General features: G+C 36.7%; 1 protein-coding gene across 1 annotated transcript in view; it reads left to right on the top strand.

Moving 5' to 3' along the window:
* PDCD2L (programmed cell death 2 like) overlaps nucleotides 1–20,960 on the top strand; it is a 51,337-nt gene that overhangs the window by 26,102 nt on the left and 4,275 nt on the right. Inside the window, exon 6 of the mRNA XM_077132203.1 lies at nucleotides 16,065–16,213. Coding sequence (XP_076988318.1) covers nucleotides 16,065–16,213 — 149 coding nt within the window. The remainder of the gene's footprint in view (nucleotides 1–16,064; nucleotides 16,214–20,960) is intronic.

The raw sequence follows: 20,960 nt of genomic DNA, 5'->3' as shown, positions 1-20,960 counted from the left end.
GGTATATTGTTGCTTCCTGTAGAAACGGAGCTCGAAGGATATTAAGGAATGATGAGAAAGAAAAGAAAGGAAGAAAGAAAGAAAGAAAGACACAGACGGGCTCAGGGGGGTTGAAGCTTGAGTTTACTTCAGACAGACTTCAGACAACTTTATTCTCAACCAGATCTTAGTTATATACCACAGGATGTCAATAGATATGCAGGCATTTCCTGAGGGAGCAAGATTCTTATCTCACAGTGTTCTTCATACTTAACATAACTGTTTTGGGTAAACATTCTCTTCCTCCCAGACTGCTCTACATAACAATCTCCACAGTTTACCGCTGCCATCCCGAGGCCAGCAGCTTGCAACAAATTCTGTAGGTCTTGCTTTAAACTCTTGGCTTCTACAGTATATAACAGTTTAAAACTGTCACATTCCCCTACCCAGATACCCAGATCTACCAATTTTAACATTTTGCTACATTTGCCATACCATTCTCTCTATTTGTATGGCTATCTATCTATTTTTTAAACATTTGAGAGTAGATTGTATACATTATGCTGTTTAAATACTTAATACTCTCATATACTTTTCCAAAGCATAAGGATATTCACTTATGCAACCACCTTAAGTGTAATTATCAAGTTCAAGAAATTTAACATTAATATGAAGTTTATAGCCTATATTCTGATTTTTTCAAACGTTCCCATAATGTGTTTTGGGGTATTTTCTCCTCCATTAGATGCAGCCCAGGCTCACGTTTTGCATTTTAGTTGTTTTTCTCTTATAGCCACTTAGTTTCTCTCTCTCTTTTTTTAGTTTTTAATGTGGTTACATATGTACAACAAAAAATGTCTCTTTTTCTTTTTACATGGTCCGGCACCAGGAACCGAACCTGAGTCTTTAACATGGCAGGAGAGAGCTCTGCCACTGAGCTGCTGTTACCCACCCTTTTGTTTTGTTTTGTTTTTAATTTCCCATCTTAACTACTTTCAAGCATATACTTCAGTGGCTTTAATTACATTCACAGTGTTGTGCTACAGTTAACACCCATTCATTGCCAAAACTTTTCCTTCATCCCAAACAGAAACTCTGTACCCATAAGCATTCCCCCTTCTTCATCCCCCTCCCCACCTCTGGTACCCTGTCATCGTCCTTCTATCTATATGACTTTGCATATTTTAGATATTTCATATAATTGAGATAATACAGTATTTGCCTTTTGTTTCAGCCTTATTTCTCTCAATATGTTTTCTTCATGGTTCATCCATGTCATAGCATGTATCTGGTCTTCAGTCCTTTTTATGCCTAAATAATACTCCATCGTGTGTATATATCACATTTTGTTTACCCATCCACTGGTTAATGGACGCTTGAATTTCTTTTGGCTATTGTGAATACTGCTTCTATGAACATTGCCCTGTGAATAACTATTTGAATCCCTGCTTTCAATTCTGTTGAGTATATACCTAGAAGTGGGATTGCCGGCTCATATAGTAATTCTGTTTCCAAACTATCCACAGTGGCTGCCCCGTTTATATTCCCATCAACAATGGATGAGCATTCTTATTTCTCCACATCCTCGTCAACACTTTTTATTTTCCATTTTTTAATAATAGCCATTCTTGTGGGTGTGAAGTGTGATCTCATTTTGGTTTTGATTTGCATTTCCCTAATGGCTAATGATGTTGAACTTTTTTTCATATGCTAAGTTGGCCATTTGTGTATCTTTAGAGAATTATCTGTTCAAGAACTGTGCCCATTTTTTGATTGCGATCTCTTTTTGTTGTTGGATTGTATGAGCTTTTTTGTATATTCTACATAATAAAACTTCATCAAATATCAGATATATGGTTCCCAAATATTTTCTCCCATTTCATTGTTTTTACACTTCCTTGGATAATGTCCTTTGTTGAGTAAAAGCTTTTCATTTTAATGAAGTCCAGTTTATCTGTTTTTTTTTTCTTTTTCTTTTTGTGGCTCCTGATTTTGGTGTAACATGAACCTACATTTTGTATGCCTGCAAGTGTATCTGTAGGATATGTTCCCTGAGGTGGCATAGTAAAGCTAAAGGAAATATGCAGTTTTAATTTTGATTGATTGCAACTAATTGACCTCCTTAGAGATTGTATCTATGACAGAAAAGGGCATTTTGGTATAATTTTACTTTGCTCCTTTCTTATTATGAGCATTTTCTCCTACATTTAGGAATCATCTCTATTCATACCTGTTACAGACTTTTGAGTAAGTTTTTTTTTTGTCAGTTGAGTTATATTGGGGTCATCATCCATAAACTGTAGCAGAAGTCTTGTCCTATCTTGCTTATATATGTTTACCAGAGTTATGTTAGTTAATAGGTAGAACGCAGTTTATATACTTATTTGCCTTGCTTCTCTTTTAAAGTGCGTTTCTGTTGATGTGTTCTTCTAGAGAAGCATTAGAGCAAAGTAGTGTAACTGACAAGTAAGTTTGGTTATTTCCATGATGTTAATGGGACTTCTATGAGAAATAAATGAGATGATGAGTGAAAATACTCTGTAAAACATATATAAGCACTGGCTGTTGTCTGAAGTCCACCAGGTTGCCTTTTGGGGAAGCAGGGATCTGTGGGATCTCTTACTGGTATTTGCAAGTTTATGGATTGCCTGTGATTTCAGGGTAAGGGTTTATTGATTTATCCGATTTGTGTAAATTCCTTGTGTGTGAGGACAGTAATAACTCTTGTGCGAAGTACAGTGGCCTATATATAGTGGGTACTTAAATCTTTGATAGTGCTAACTCCTTTGCAGACAAAGTAGGGATGGAAAAGATCCTTGGTCTTGGCATTAGAACACCTGTCCTTGGGCAAAGAAATTTGCCTTCTTTTTCTTCTCAGTAAAATGAACCATTTTACAGGTGGTCGGGAGGATTTAGGAAGCAGGGAGATAAAATATGTCCATGGTTTGGAGGCTTCCCCAGAAGATCTTGTTCTTAAAGCTAATCCATTCCTGTGGGTGGGACTTTTTAAAAAATATTTTTTTCTCATGCATCTATACCCTGGATAAAAGAAATACCAGACACAAGGTTTTCACAATCACATAGTCATATTATCACAATCACATAATCACATAGTCACTATACAGCTTTTATAGTTATACAGTAATCTTCAAGAATCAAGGCTACTGGAATACAGTTCAACAGTTTCAGGTACTTCCCTCTAGCCACTCTGATACACCATCAGCTAAAAAGGGTTATCTGTATAATGTGTAAGAATAACCTCCAAAACTCTGTTTGTAATATCGAGCTACTGACTATGGGTGGGACTTTTGATTAGGTTATTTCAGTTGAGGCATTCCCTAGGTGGGTCTTAATCCTTTTACTGTAGTCCTTTATAAAGGGATGAAATACAGAGAGAAAGACACAGAAGCTGAGAAAGAAAGCCACACAGATGGAGATCTAGAAGCCAAAAGCAACAAAACATAGGAGAAAAAGACCAGCAAACATATCATGTGCTTTGCCATGTGACAGAGGATTCCAAGATTGTTTGTAGCCTGGCATCGGGGAGAAGGCATCATCTGTTGGTACCTTGATTTGGGCATTTTCATAGCCTTGTGCCTTGCTGTATGATAAGAGTCCAGGTGTCGTCTTGATGGTGCCTTGATTTGGACATTTTCACAGCCTGAAAACTGTAAGCTTGTAAGCTAAGTCGTCTTCATTGTTAAAAGCCAGCCCGTTTCTGATACGTTGCATTTCAGCACTTTAGCAAACTAAAGTATGATTCATCCAAAAATATTTATTGGGTTTATTCTTCATGTCGTTCACTTTAGCTATAGGTGCTGAGGATACAGCAGGGTATGACAGAAATAAACTCTGTTCTCCTAATTTTACCTTCTAGTGGAGGAGATTGAAAATAAACAGGCATGTATGATTTCTGGAAGTGATAAGTGCTATAAGAAAATTAAAACAGAGCTATTTTTGGTAGGGGGGGGCCAGGGAGGCCTCAGAGGAGGTGATGTACCCAGCAGATATAATTTATAAGAATAGTCAGCCATGTAGTGAAAACTTGTAAAACTGGGTCCAGATAAAATGGGTGGGATGAGATCAAACATTTTTCTCCCCTAATGCCTAACACAATGAATCTAAAAAATCAGCTAAAACAAATAAACAAAAATTAAAGAAATAAAAATCCCTTCTAGTGATGCAAAAAAAAGATCATGATGATGAATACACAATAATGTGATGATATTGTGAGCCACTGATTGTACACCATGTGTGGAATGTATGTGTGTGTGAAGATTTGCCAATAAAAATATTTTTTTAAAAATCCCTTCTGTCAATATAGAAATAAAGAAAGGGACTTAATAAAACTTAAAGTAGCAGCCCAGAGTATAGTTATTGGTAAATGTCCAATACAGTTCTGAGAGCTGCACCTGTGCTGATTTATGTAATTCATTTACCCTTCACAGAGCAAGGCATAGAATTTTCAGGTGTGGTTTATTGCAAATTCTAATTCTGTGGACCTCTTGTCTCACCTCCCCAAGATATACTGATTAGTCTAGAAAATCCTGAGAATTTTGATTAATAGTCTTGAATCTGGAAAGAAGCAAACAGAAGTAGAATCCTCATCTTATGATGTGGGCAATAATGAAACTAGCTGTCAGGTAGACTGTGGTGTGATGGGGTGGTGGTGTAGAAATCAGGGTTTACCTCGTAGAAGCAAAAGTTGCAAGGTTCCATGATGAATTAGAATAAAGATAAGGAGGTCAAGGGCAACTTCTCTCCACTAGTGTGGGATCTCCTCAACAATCAAGACTTACAAGGTAGCTCAAAAGGAGCTCAGATATTCCAGTAAATATTATATCTAGTCTCAGTAGGACATTGCCCCATCCATTTCCTCACCTTCAGGAAGGTAGAGGAAATGGAAAATACCCTTGGAGAGGGGAAATCTCATATATGGGATTATCAGGAAATCAGTGAGAACTCTGCACACCATTTCAGAGCAAACGAAAGGTCTAAATGGAGGTGCCCTGTACAAGTGTGAGGTAGATGAAAAATGGCACGGGACCCACGGGATCTTCCTGTGGTCGGTAAAATTAAAGAAATGAATAGCACACAGAGAAATGAGCTGAAGAAACGAGTATGGAATAAAACATCCAAAGAATACATGATTCCCAACAGATACTTGAGGATATAGAAGCACTTCATTAGAAAATGAATTCAGTAAAACGAGCTCAAAGTTGAGGAAATAAATGAGATAACCTCCTTATCTTTATGTCAAAGATGAATTGCTTATGAAGCTAAGCCACACAACAAATGCCATTATATATCTCATGAATTTAGATTATGAGGAACAAAGTAGACTTGGGTAAGTATCAAAGTGCTGATACAGAGGAAATACTTGAGACATCCAGTGAAATGCATTAAAACAGACAAAACAATCAGAGAGTAGATGACATCTCTGAAGGACTGACAAAGATATTATAAGGATAATTGGTGCCCAAAATAGGGAATCCAACAAATGGATCATAAAACAATAGTCAAGATTAAAATAGGAATAAGATGATATAAGAACTACATCTGCAAATATTAGAGTACACTGAATACAGAATGACAGTGAGAAAAGCCTGGTGGTGGTTTAAGAACTTATCAGTCATTTTTAAACTTTAGCAGTTCTATTAAATGGTAGCAATATCTCATGGTTTTGCATTTCCTTAGTAGCTAGTGATGTTGAGCATGTTTTCATGTGCTTTTTTGCCATCTGTTTATCTTCTTTATGAAGCATATATTTACATCTTTTTATCTAAACGTGTGTATATCTTTTTTGCACCTTTCAAAAGTTTTTTTTGTCCTGATCTTTTTTTAAACAGCTTTATTGAACATCTTTAAAATGTTCTATTTGATAAGTTTTGACATATGTATATAATATGAAATATTCACTATAATTAAGAAAACATGTCACCCCCAGAAATTTGCTTGCACTCCTTTGTAAATTCTCTCTCCTGCCTCTTCTGTATTCCCTCACCCCTTGTCCCTAGGCAACCATTGATCTACTTTCTGTCACTATACATTATTGCATTTTCTGTAAATTCATATAGCTGGAGTCATCTAGGATGTACTCTGTTTTGGGGATCCAGTTTCACTCGGCATAATTCTTTTGAGATTCATCCTTGTATATATTACTATTTCATTACCATTTATTGCCAAGTAATAGTCCATTGTATAGACATGCTATAATTTGTTTATCCCATTCACCTTTTGAATTTGACTGTTATAAATCAACTTGCTGTGACCATTGGTTTGCAAATCTTTACGTGGACTTGTGCTTTCATTTTCCTTGGGTAATCTAGAATTAGAATTGCTGGTTTACATGTTTTATATGGGTTTAACTTTTTAAGAAACAGCCAAGCTGTTTGCTGACTAAAGCAACTTGGCTGGCAGTTTTCCTCTTTCAGTATCTTAAATGTATCCTACCACTGCCTTCTCACCTCCATGGTTTCTGGGTCAGTATAATCCTTGCCCTTCAGAGTCACTGTGACTTCCCTAGGCGCATCTATTTCTTAACTCTCTCCCCACTGTTAAATGTAATTTTATTGAGATACATTCATACACCATACAGTCCATTCAAAGTATGCAGTCATTGGCTCACAGTATCATCACATGGTTGTATATTCATCACCACAATCAATTTTAGAACATTTTCATTACTTCAAAAAAAAAGAGAGAGAAAACTCAAAATGTTCTATCCCCTTTTCCCCCCATCATTGATCCCTAGCATTGGTGTGGTACGTTTGTTACTGTTGATGAAAGAGTATTAAGTTATTACTGTTAACTATAGTCTGTAGTTTGCAATAGGTGCGTTTTTTTTCCCACTTATACTGCTCAGTTATTAACTCCTTGGTAGTAGTTTCATACATTTGTTATAGTTCATGGAAGAAATTTTTTATATTTGTACTGTTAATCACAGTCATTGTCCACCACAAGTTTTGCTGTGTTATACAGTCCCATGCTTTAACCTCTGGCATTCCTTCTGGAGACAGGTATGACTCTAAACTTCCCCTATCAACCACATTGGCAAACTATCAGCACTGTTAACTGTTATTCACAATGTTGTGCTACCATCACCTCTATCCATTTCTAAACATTTACAATCAGTCTAATTAGAAATTCTGCACAATTCAGCTCCCCATTCTCTACCCCCATTCTATTTCCTGGTTAACCTATATTGGTAATTCATGTATCATCTATGAATTCACATAATTAGTTCATATTAATGAAATGTATAATATTTGTCCTTTTGTGTCTGACTTCTTTTACTCAACATAATGTCCTCAAGGTTCATCCATGTTATTGCATGCTTCAGGACTTCATTCCTTCTTTCTGATGAATAATATTCCATCACATGTGTATACCACATTTTTTTTATCCATTCATCGGTTGATGGAATCTTGGGTTGTTTTTGTCTTTTGGGAATTGTGAATAATGCTGCTATAAGCATTGGTGTGCAAATGTCTGTTTGCATTCCTGCATTCATTTCTTCTGGGTATACACCAAGTTGTGGGATTGCTGGATCATAGGACAGCTCTCTACTTAGTTTTCTGAGGAACTGTCATATCATCTTCCACAGCAGCTATATCATTTTACATTCCCACCATCAGTGAATAAGTATTCCTCTTTCTCCACATTCTGTCCCACACTACCTGTAGTCTCCTGTTGTTTAGTATGTCCATTCTAATAAGAGTGAAATGATTGTGATTTTGATTTTCATTTCCCTAATAGCTAATGAAGATGAGTATTTGTTTTTCCATTTTGGAAAAATGTCTATTCATATCTTTTGCCCATTTTTATGTTGGGTTGTTAGTCTTTTTTTTTTTTTTGCCTCAAACTCGAGTCTCTGGTATGGCAGGTGAGAATTCTGCCAGAGTCACCATTGCACCACCCTATTTGTCTTTTTATTGTTGAGTTGTACAATTTCTTTGTATATTCTGGATATCAAATCCTAGGTAAAGATGTGGTTTCCAAATATTTTCTCCCATTGAGTCGGGTGCCCATTCCCCCTTTGACAAAGTCCTTAAAAGCACAGAAGTAATTCAGTTTTGTTTTTTTTTTAACATTTGTTCCCCCTATTATTTATTTTTATTCCATATGTTCTACTTGTCTGTTTACATGGTAGATAAAAGGAGCATCAGACACAAGGTTGTCACAATCACACAGTCACATTGTGAAAGCTATATCATTGTTCAATCAACATCAAGAAATATGGCTACTGGAACACAGCTCTACATTTTCAGGCAGTTCCCTCCAGCCTCTCTGCTACATCTTGAACAACAAGGTGATATCTACTTAATGCATAAGAATAACCTCCAGGATAACCTCTCAACTCTGTTTGGACTCTTTCAGCCATTGACACTTTGTCTCATTTCACTCTTCCCCCTTTTGGTCGAGAAGGTTTTCTCAATCCCTTGATGCTGGGTCTCAGCTCATTGTAGAGTTTTTCTCAATCCTTTGATGCTGAATCTCAGCTCATTCCGGGATTTCTGTCCAGGAAGATTCACACCCCTGGGAGTCATGTCCCACATAGACAGGGGGAGGGTGGTGAGATTGCTTGTTGTGTTGGCTGGAGAGAGAGACCACATCTGAGCAACAAAAGAGGCTCTCTTGGGGGTGACTCTTAGGCTTAATTTTAAGTAGCCTTGACCTATCCCCTGTGGGGTTAAGTTTCATATGAACAAACCCCAAGACTAGGGGCTCAGCCTATAGCTTTGGTTGTTCACACTGCTTGTGAGAATATCAAGAATTCAACTTGGGAAAGTTGAGTTTTCCCCTGTTCTCACCATTCCCCGAAGGGGACTTTGCAAATACTTTTCCACTCACTGATCAAATCACTCTGGGATTCATCAGGGCATCACCTGGACAAACCAACAAAATCTCATGTCTTACCCAAAGTTCCATGTACTTAAGGTGTACAATCAACTATCTACCTAAGTTATATTAGGAGATGCGCTAGTCAAAGTATAGATTTGTACCAAATAAACATTTTTTGCTTTAGTCTCACACATTAGTTGAAAAATTTAAAATATTAAGTACCATCTATTTTCAGCACACTGCAGTAATGACATTCTTTTGTTCTTCTTCATGCAAAAACATTTTTAAATTTGTACATTTAGTCACTATCACTATACACTCCAGGCATTCCTAGATTACACCATCTCAATCTTTATCGTCTATCTTTCTTTGTGATTTCATTTATGCCCCAGCCCTCCTCCCTCTATCATTCTCATATGCAGCTTCATTCAGTGTTTTAACATAATTGTATTACAGTTAGGTAATATTGTGCTATCCATTTCTGAGTTTTTATATTCAGTCCTGTTACACAATCTGTATCCCTTCAGCTCCAATTACCCAATATCTTACCCTATTTCTATCTCCTGATGGTCTCTGTTACCAATGAAATATTCCAAGTTTATTCACTAATGTCAGTTTATATCAGTGAGACCATACAGTACTTGTCCTTTTATTTCTGGCTAATCACACTCAGCATAATGTCCTTAAGGTCCATTCATGTTGTTACATACTTCATAACTTTATTCTGTCTTAACAGCTGCATAATATTCCATCTTATGTAAATGTCACAGTTTGTTTAGCCAGCTGTCTGTTGATGGACATTTTGGCTGTTTCCATCTCTTGGTAATTGTTAATAATGCTGCTATAAACATTGATGTATAAATGTCCATTTGTGTCCTTGGCCTCGTATCCTTTGAGTAGAGACAGCATATAGATGGGTCCTGTTTTTTGTTTTTTGTTTTTTAACTTTTTTTATTAATTAAAAAAAATTAACAAAGAAAACATTAAGATTTCATTCCATTCTACATATACAATCAGTAATTCTTAATATCATCACATAGTTGCATATTCATCATTTCTTAGAACATTTGCATCGATTTAGAAAAATAAATAAAAAGACAACAGAAAAAGAAATAAAATGATAACAGAGAAAAAAAAAAGATAATACATACCATACTCCTTGCCCTTCGCTTTCATTTACCACTAGCATTTCAAACTAAATTTATTTTAACTTTTGTTCCCCCTATTATTTATTTTTATTCCATATGTTCTACTCTTCTGTTGATATGGTAGATAAAAGGAGCATCAGACACAAGGTTTTCACAATCACACAGTCACATTGTTCAAAGCTATATCATTGTTCAAGCATCATCAAGAAACATGGCTACTGGAACACAGCTCCATGTTTTCAGGCAGTTCCTTCCAGCCTCTCTGCTACATCTTGAACAACAAGGTGATATTTACTTAATGCATAAGAATAACCTCCAGGATAACCTCTCAACTCTGTTTGGACTCTCTCAGCCATTGACACTTAGTCTCATTTCACTCTTCCCACTTTGGTCGAGAAGGTTCTCTCAATCCCTTTATGTTAATTCTCAGCTCATTCTAGGGTTTTCCTCAGTCCCTTGATGCTGAGTCTCAGCTCATTCCAGGATCTCTGTCCCACATTGCCAGGAAGATCCACACCCCTGGGAGTCATGTCCCACACAGAGAGGGGGAGGGTGGTGAGACTGCTCGTCATGTTGGCTGGAGAGAGAGGCCACATCTGAGCAACAAAAGAGGCTCTCTTGGGGGTGACCCCCAGGCCTAAATTTTAAGTAGACTTGACCTATCCTTTGTGGGGTTTTCATATGAACAAACCCCAAGACTGGCAGCTCTGCCTATAGCTTTGGTTGTCCACACTGCTTGTGAGAATATCAAGAATTCAACTTGGGGAAGTTGAATTTCTCCCCACTCTCACCATTCCCCGAAGGGGGCTTTTCCAGTCACTGATCAAATCACTCTAGGATTCATCGGGGCATCACTCTGGACAAACCAACAAAAACTCATGTTCTACCTGAGATTCCAAGTACTTATGACATTCAATCAAACTATCTACATAAGTTATATTAGGAAATGCTCTAGTCAAAATATAAATTTTGTAACAAATAAACATTTTTGCTTTAGTCTCACACATAATGTGACATTTTAAAGTATTAGTTATCCTCTATTTTCAGCACCCTGCAATAATGACAGTCCTTTGTTCTTCCTCATTCAAAAACATTTTTAAAATTTGTACATTGTACATTTCACTATTATTATACTCTCTAGACATTCCTAGATTATACCATCTCAATCTTTAACATCTATCTTTCTTTCTGATTTCATTTATGTCCCCAGCCCTCCTCCCTCTCTCATTCTCACATGCAGCTTCATTCAGTGTTTTAACGTAATTACTTTACAGTTAGGTAGTATTGTGCTGTCCATTTCTGAGTTTGTATATTCAGTCCTTTTGCACTATCTGTATCCCTTCAGCTCCAATTACCAATATCTCACCCTGTTTCTATCTCCTGATGGTCTCTGTTACCAAGGAAATATTCCAAGTTTATTCACTAATGTCAGTTTATATCAGTGAGACCATACAGTATTTGTCCTTTTGTTTCTGGCTAACACACTCAGCATAATGTCCTTAAGGTCCATTCATGTTGTTACATACTTCATAGCTTTATTCTGTCTTACAGCTGCATAATATTCCATCTTATGTAAATGTCACAGTTTGTTTAGTCAACTGTCTGTTGATGGATATTTTGGCTGTTTCCATCTCTTGGTAATTGTTAATAATGCTGCTATAAACATTGGTGTGCAAATGTCCATTTGTGTCCTTGGCCTCATGTCCTTTGAGTAGAGACAGCATATAGATGGGTCCTGTTTTTTAATCCATTCTGCCAGACTATGTCTTTTGATTGAAGAGTTTTATCCATTAACATTCAGTGTTATTACTGCATGGGTAGTACTTTCTTCTACTATTTTGCCTTCTGGATTTTATATGTCATATCTAATTTTCCTTCTTTTTACCTTTACTCATAGTCTTCCTTTCTACACTCTTCTCCACACCTCTCTCTTCTGTCTTCATATCTGTCTCTAGTGTTCCCTTTAGTATTTCTTGCAGAGCTGGTCTCTTGGTCACAAATTCTCTCAGTGATTTTTGTCTGAAAGTGTTTTAATTTCTCCTTTATTTTTGAAGGACAGTTTTGCTGGATATAGAATTCTTGGTTGGCAGTTTTTCTCTTTTAATAATTTAAATATATTATCCCACTGTCTTCTCGCCTCCATGGTTTCTGCTGAGAGATCTGCGCATAGTCTTATTGGGCTTCCCTTGTATGTGATGGATTGCTTTTCTCTTGCTGCTTTCAAGATCCTCTCTTTCTCTTTGACCTCTGACATTCTGATTATTAAATGTCTTGGAGTATGTCTATTTGGATCTATTCTCTTTGGGGTATGCTGCACTTCTTGGATCTGTAATTTTAGGTCTTTCATAAGAGTTGGGAAATTTTCAGTGATAGTTTCCTCCATTAGTTTTTCTCTTCCTTTTCCCTTTTCTTCTCCTTCTGGGACACCCACAACACGTATATTCGTGCGCTTCATATTGTCATTCAATTCCCTGAGTCCCTGCTCATATTTTTCCATTTTTTTCCTATAGTTTTTGTTTCTTATCGGAGTCAGATGTTCCATCCTCCAATTCAGAAATCCTATGTTCTGTCTCTTGAAATCTACCATTGTAGGTTTCCATTGTTTTTTCATCTCTTCTACTGTGTCTTTCATTCCCATAAGTTCTGTGATTTGTTTTTTCAGACTTTGTTTCTTCTTTTTGTTCTTTCCTTGCCTTCTTTATATCCTCCCTAAATTCATTGATTTGGTTTTTGATGAGGTTTTCCATGTCTGTTTGTACATTCGGAATTAATTGTTTCAGCTCCTGTATGTTATTTGAATTGTTGGTTTGTTCCTTTGACTGGGCCATATCTTCAATTTTCCTAGTGTGATTTGTTATTTTTGCTGGCGTCTAGGCATTTAGTTACCTTAATTAGTTTATTCTGGAGATTGCCTTCACTTCTTTTATCTAGGGTTTTCTTGCTGGATGAATTTGTTGTTTATCTGTTCTTTGACATTCCGTTAACCTTATCTGGACCTTTAGCTTAAGTTTTGTTTAACAGAGGAGAATTTTTCAGTTCTTGCTTTCCTGTTTCTTGCCCTGCTTGTGTGGTGCCTTCCCCCCCCCCCATACACACACACACTTAGGAGGGTCTACTTAGATATTATAGACCCCAGCCAGATTTTCCCAGACCAAACTGGCCTCCTATCAGGAGGAAAGAGTCACCTGCATCAGTTTTCCCTGAGGGTGAGACCCAGCAGGTTGAAAGAGTTTCTTGTGAAGTCTCTGGACTCTGTTTTTCTTATCCTGCCCTGTGTGTGGTGCTTCTCTGACTGCAGGTCCCACCAGCATAAGATGATGCGGTACCTTTAACTTTGGCAGACTCTCCCTGCTGGGGGCGTGGTGGAGACAGAGGAGAGGTTGTAGGCTGGTTTTAATGGCTTCAAATTACCAAGCCCTGGTGTCTGAATTCCTTGATGGAGGGATTCCACCTGAATTGGGCTTCACCCCTCCCCTGGGAAGGCACAGGCTCCAGACAAGCCTCCAAAAGAGCTCACTTCTGCCTATGCCTGGGGTAGTTGCAGCCTGAAAATTCCTGCTGCTGTATCCAGAGGCAGTCAAGCCTTTGTAGATATAAAGCCACAAAAACCTGTGTTTCCTTCTTTCTTTTCCCCCTTATTCTGTCTGTCCTGCCCCCTTGGCAGGGGAGCAAAAATGAGCAACCTCCGCTTTGATCAAGTTCACCTAAGCTGGGGGCCTATTTTTAGTAGTCAGAATTTGTTAATTAGTTCTACAATTGGCATTTGTGGAACAGCCACAACAGCAGCCCAGTCCCTGCTGCTGGTAAAGTCCTTTCCTTTCCCCTCTGGGAAGCGGCCTGTAGGGGAGGGGCGCTGGCCACTGCAGCTTTGGGAACTCACAGTTCGGGGGGGTGCTCACAGCTGGTCCAGCTGGTCCAGACTGGGATATGCTATGTGTCTGGTCACTGACGTGGCCCAGGAGCTGTTCTGTACTGTTTCTGGTTATTTAATAGTTGTTCTGGAGGACGAACTAAAATGCGTACGTTGTTAAGCCGCCATCTTGACCCGGAAGTAGTAATTCAGTTTTATGGAGATCCTGTTTATCTATTTTTTTGTTGCTTGTTTCATACACATATTTTTATATGGAAATATAAATTGCAGTAAATGATTAGGAGAGAAATTTATGCTCACTCTATGTCTTCTTAATATCCTTAAAATTTCTTTGTGCATAATTTCTTTTTTGAACATCTTAGATTAGCTCCAAATTTTGTATCTCTTGACTCTGATTTGTTCCCTTGTCTGGACCGTATCTTCCTGTTTCTTAATGTGGCTTGTAATTTTTTTGCTGATATCTGGGCTTCTGATTATCATGGTAAGATTATTGTGATTATTCTGAAGGTTGGCTTCTCTCTTTGCTAAGATCTTGTTGATTGGGCTTATGTTAAGGCTCTTTGACACTGGTTTGGCAGTATTTTCCAGCCAAAACAGTGCCAGGGACCCACGCTGGGGATGCAGACCAGTTCCAAACACCCCTGGGAAGAGGGAGAGGTCCATGCCAAAAAGTCCATTATTTCAGCTGTGATCTCCTGCTCTGCTCAGCAGATGGCGCTCTTCGGCAACCTATTTCCTGGCAGCCCTAAGAAGTCAGGGTACTTTTAGGCAGAGACTTCATCCTGGAAGGGGTCAAAACAATTGTGTGGCTGCAGCTGTCAGACTAATGCAGTGGGACCCAGCCTTCTAAATTTGCTGGCCAGCAGCTGAATTAGTACGGGGCCATGTTCCCATCTGTTTGAAAGGTGGACTTCTACAGCCTTCCCAGTCCACAGCAGCCACCAGGCAAAGACCAGACCTACCTGAAGCTGTTTGCCTCCAGCATTGGAAGGGTGTCAGGATCCGTGGCAGAGCGATTTACAGTTTTCACCGCAGTTTCTCAGTCTTCGTTCTGCTCTTCTCTGGATGCTGTACAGTACTCCTGTGGTACAGTTTCTGCCTGTCCACTCACTGTTTTTGTAAGAGAAGTGGGGCCTGCAAATCCCTAATCTGCCATCTTCACAGAAGTTCTTCTGCTTTATGCTTGTTTGTGCTGTTTTATGATGTATGTACATTTAGGATTGTTATAACTATCTAATTAATTGATTCGTTTATAGTTATGACATGTTGCTATTTATTTCTGATGATAGTCTTCCTTTGAAGTGTATCTTGTCAGATATTAATATAGTCACACTAACTTTCTTTTCTTAGCTGTGTGATTTATCTTTTTCCACTGTTTAACTTCCATTCTATTTGTGACTTGAAATATAAAGCACATTTCTTAAATAGCTTAGATGGTTGGGTCTTGCCTTTTTTTATCCTACCTGACAACGTTTGCTTTTTGCTTGGAGTATTTAGTCGATTTACTTTTTTTTTTTTATAGTCTCTATGGTGAGTGTCACATTTCACTCTTTTTCCATGTGAGTATTCCCTTATTGCAGCATGATTTGTTGACTTTTTTTTTTTTTTGAAGAAGGGCATGGACCAGAAAGCAAACCCAGGTCTCCTGCATAGCAGGCGAGAATTCTACCGTTCAACTACCTATGCATTCTCTAGTCTATTTACTTTTAATATAATTATTGATATTGTTGAGTTGATTCTGTCATTCTATTTTCTTAAATCCTTGTCTCAAAATTGCAACAACTTGTCCATAATTCTTGTTTTAACTTTTTTTATGGTGAATTTTTCTTGCTTCTTCAAATGTCTTATGATACATTTGTTTGCCAGATATTTTAGGTAGTACAGTAGATACTGAAGTAAATACTAACCCTCTACAGAGACATTCCCTTCTTCTGTAAATCCATTAGTATGGGATTCTGAGTCAGTGTAATCTGTAGTTGAGCTGAGTCTGGACTTTTGTTCCTGTTCAACACTGGCATTAGTCCCTTTGTCAAGACTTTGATGCAAACATTGAGAAGACTTTGTATATCCTATTGTGCTTTACATTCTTACTGGTAATTCTGTCTGCTGGGAAGTTGTCCTCTGCCAGAAAGAAAGTTTGCAGAGCATGACCTTAGATCATGAAATGAGACAAGGTGGTATGTGGGTTCTGATTCAGTTGCCTTTGTTTTTTTTTGCCTTAGGTATTCCTGGAGTGGAGAGCCACTCTTTTTGACCTGTCCTTCATCAGAGGTCATTGAGCTCCCAGCCTGCAGCCACTGTGGAAGCCAAAGGACATTTGAGTTTCAGCTTATGCCAGCACTTGTCAGCATGCTCAAAAGTACTGATTTAGGTAACAAATCCCCTTTTAATTTGAGTGCGTGGATTTCTGGCATTATTTTGAATTATTTGAAAACAGAAGATTATTTTTGTTTACTTATAAAATATCATAAGCATATTATAGAAAACTAGTGAAATTGAAATTATTTTAAAAGAAACAGCTTTTAAAATTATTTTATCATTATAGTCTTTAATTTTATAATTGTTTTAAGAAAAATTAAAAGCTTTTTAGTTAGAGTAATATGTGTTCGTAATTCAAGGTGCAAACAGTACAGAAATATATATAGTAAGAAGTAAAAAGCCTTCCTAATATCAATTAGTAGAGGGAACTGTATTTTTATTTTTAATGGTAGACTTATTTTTCTATATTTTCTCTATACATATTTTATTAATTTTTTAAAAATATAACAAAAAAACACATTCTTAACATATGATCATTCCGTTCTACATATATAATCAGTAATTCACAATATCATCACATAGTTGCATATTCATCAGCATGATCATTTCTTAGAACATTTGCATCAATTCAGAAAAAGAAATAAAAAGATAACAGAAAAAAATTTATACATACCATACCCCTTACCCCTCCCTTTTATTGATCACTAGCATTTCAATCTACTAAATTTTCTATACATATTTTATGTACACATAAGTATATATATATATATTTTTTTAAATATGCTTACAATTTTATGTTTTTTTTCTCATTTTGGGGGCATTTTTCCATGTTAATATATAAGGATCTTTTGCAAAACAGCTTTGTTGAGGTATAATTGATGTACAATAAAAATGCTCATATTTAAAGTGTTAACACATACATTGTCAAAATGAAAACATCTTTCATCCCAAACATTTTCTCAAGCTCCTTTATAGTGCCCTATTGTCTGTTCCTGCCAACCACTGATCTTCTTTTTTGTTATTTTCTAGAATTTCACATTTTCTAGAATTTTATGGAATCGTATGATGTGTACTCTTTTCAGCGTAATTATTTTGAGCTACATCTGTGTCAATTATGTGTATCTGTAGTTCATTCCTTTATATTATTGAAGCACCACAGTTTGTTTCTCCATTCACCTTTTGATGGACTGTTACACAAACCTGCTGTTAACATTCCCTAATTGTATGAGTATTGATTCTGATTTCTCTCATGTGAATACCGAGGAGTGGAATAGCTGGTAGGTGTGTATTTGGTTCTATGAGACACTGCCAGAGTGTTTCTAAAGTGGTTGTACCATTTATATCCCACTGACAAACACCAGTTATGTCCCACTAGCAAACAATGCATGAGAATTTCACATTGTTGTCAGCACTTAGTATGATCAGTCTTTGTAATTTTAGGCCATTTGGTAGGTATGTAGTGGTATCTCATGGTTTTAATTTTTATTTCCCTAATGAGTTACGATTTTTTTTTACGTCACCTATGTATCCATCTCCTAACCGAATAAATAAAACATAACAATATAGCTGAAAATCTTTTTGTACTGCTCTGCTCCTCAGCAATCATATTCCCCTCCTCTTCTACCAGAAGTAACCACTCTTCTGAACTTGGTGTTTATAATTCTTACACATTTATTTGTACTTTTAGCACACACCTATGTAACCCTAAATATACTAACTATATAGTAGTGTTTGTAGATATTTCAGCTCTATATAAATGATATACTGTACGATTTCTCTTAAAACTTGCTTTTTTCATGCAGCATTGTTTGTGAGATCATCCATGTTCTATTTCACTGCTGTATAGTATACCATAACATGACTAATCAGTTTATTTCTCTGTTCATCTACTAATAGATACTTCGGCATTTCAAATTTAGTCAAATTTAGAGCCAAGATTTGAGACTATCTGGCATTCTCACTTTGCAATCCTCATGCTTAGCCATTGACTATACTTTCCTAAATTGAATTCACTCTCTGAAAGTTCATATCCTAGAATCAAAGAGTAGTAGGGAAAAAACATCTGTACCTCATTTTCAATGGCAATATCCAAAGGTCAAAATGGAAAATGAGGGTGGTGCGACAGTGGCTCAGTGGCAGAATTCTCGCCTGCCATGCCAGAGACCCAGCTTCATTTCCCGTTGCCTGCCCATGTTAAAAAAGAAAGAAAAGAAAAGAAATTTTTTAAAAGTGCAGTAAAAAATCCCATTAATAAATTCTGTGTGACTTGACTATTGATTTTGAGCATCTTTTCATGTGCTTGGGGCACTGTGTATGTCTTCTTTTATGAACTGACAATTCAGCTCATTTGCCCCTTTTTAAAATTAGGTTGTTTATTTTTTATTATTGAGTTATTTGTTCAATTATTTTTATGGTCTTTTTCATTCACCTGTTGTCTCACAAGCTTGGGTGCTGTAAAATGTAGTGCCCAATATGGAATATGGATCAGCTGAGCTTGCAGAGCAGTTTTTTATTTGAGGTTGTTATTTTGTTCTGAGATCTCCATCCTTATTTCCTAAGAGTCGCTAATTCACTTCTTAATTTTTTGTTGATTATTATTTGAGTTTTGAGTGTCCTGTATAAATTTTCAATGTAAGTCCTAAAGCATGATTTACCACTATTTATTTTCTCCCAGACTTTTGCTTACCTTTTTCTTTTTAATAGACTAATTTTTTAGGAACACTCGTAGATTTACAGAAAAATTGAGGAGATAGTACAGAGAGTCTCCATATATTCCACACCCGTTTCCCCTTTGAATATCTTAAATTCTTTACAGTGTAACTGTACATTTGTTCCATTAGTGAACCAAGATTGATACCTTATTATTAAAATCCATGGTTTATATAGATTACCTTGGTTTTTGACTAATACCTATTTCCTGTCTGGGATACCATAGTACATTTAGTTGTCATGTTTCCTTACTCTCCTTTTGACTGTGGCAATTTCTCAGACTTAACTTATTTTTGGTCACCCTGACAATTTTGAGGAGTGCTGCTCAGTTAATTCATAGAATGTTCTATGTTGGAACATGACTGATGTTTTCTTAGGATTAGACTGGGTTTAGAGATTTTTTGAGATGAAGATTACAGAGGTAACAGTATACCATACATTATATCCAGAGCATGTACCATCAAAATGACTTATGTTTGTCTATGTTGACCTTGATCACCTGGCTAAGGTCATGTTTGTCGGGTCTTTCCAGTGTAAAGTTGCTCTTTTTCCCTCATTTCCATAAAGTTTTGGCTTGCCTTTTTGTTCTCTAGGCAGCGTCCTTCAAAGAGCAGAAGTTTTTAAATTTGAAGTCTAATTTGTTAGTTTTTTTCCTTTTATGTATCATGCTTTTAATATTTTGTATAAGAAATATTTCCCTAACCTAAGATTTATATACATTTTCATTTAATTTTGTACATATTTTGACATGTGGCTCAAAGTTAATTTTTTTGCACATCCAGTGTTTCTGCACCATTTTCCTTTCTCTGCTGAATTGTCTTTCCACCTTTGTTGAAAATAAGTTGTTCATGTATCTGTATTATATTTTGTTTTTTTTGTTGTTGTTGATAGCAGTGAGCCCTGTTATGAAAGACCAGTGTCCTCTCTCTTTATTAATTTAATCTTTATTTTTATAAATAAAATATTCACAATTTTAAAGGGTACATAGTACTGAAGGGCTTATAACAAAACATTGCAGCCCCTGTTCGACCTCTCTCCACCCTCTGTTCACACTTAAGGGAGAAATCATCAGCACTTTAAGTTTTTTCTATAATTTATTTTTATAGTTCTAAATGAAATGTACTATTTGGTTTATCTATTTTAGACATTGTTTATTGAATTACTATAGGCAGAAGAGGATTTAGCTCTCTTGGAGTTAATAAGTACTTAATGTTTTTCATTTGCTTAGTTTCATTTCTAATTCTTCTGGCCTGTTTTTCTCACACCCTCCTGGAGGTTATCAATATTATTTTTCTTGCAAATCAAGCTCTAGATAATCCATTACTTCTATTCTTCTCCCCTGAAGACCTCTCTTCCAGTGCCTCTTGTTCTCCTGCTCTAGGCAGAGCTTATTGCCTTCCACACCTGTAGCATTGAGCTTATCTTGGGTTATGTCTGCCTTTATCCTGGGCATCCCTTGGCCCCTTGTCTAGGTAGGCTTCCCTGTTTCTTGGAACTCATATCCTCTTTCTTTATTCCTTTAGTTTTTATTGCATGGGCAGGCACCGGGAATCGAACCCGGGTTCCAGCATGGCAGGTGAGACCTCTGCCTGCTGAGGCATCATGGCCCACCCAGTTTTTTTTTTTTAATCAGCTTTTATTTCAAGATTAGCATCACATGTAGTTATAAGAAATTTTAATGCAGTGATATATCTCTGTACCTTTTACCTGAGTTCCCCCAGTGGTTACATCTTGCAAAACTGTAACGTAATATGACAACCAAGGACTTGACATTGATACAGTAAAGATACAGAACGTTTGCAATTATGAAGTTCCTTCACTTGTCATTTTTTAGCCACATCTACTTCCCTAAAGCCTTCACCCCCTTCTCCCTAGCAGCCACTAATTTGTTCTCTATTTCTATAAATTTGTCATTTCAAGAATGTCATATAAATGGAATCATACAGTATGTAACCTTTTGGGGTTGGCTTTTTTCTCTTAGAAAAAATTCTTTGGAGATTCATCCCTGTGAGCAATCTTATTTTAAGTTTCTTCTTTCAAAGAAATATCCAGTTCCTCAAATGCTCTTTGAACAAGATTTACCATCTTGTTTGTTAGTTCATTGATGAGTTAAAAAAAAAAAGTCTTTGACATGTATTCAGTTCATTCTC

This window comes from Tamandua tetradactyla, chromosome 16 (assembly GCF_023851605.1).
Source record: "Tamandua tetradactyla isolate mTamTet1 chromosome 16, mTamTet1.pri, whole genome shotgun sequence".
NCBI lineage: Eukaryota > Metazoa > Chordata > Mammalia > Pilosa > Myrmecophagidae > Tamandua > Tamandua tetradactyla.
This window is presented reverse-complemented; position numbering and strand designations above follow the sequence as displayed.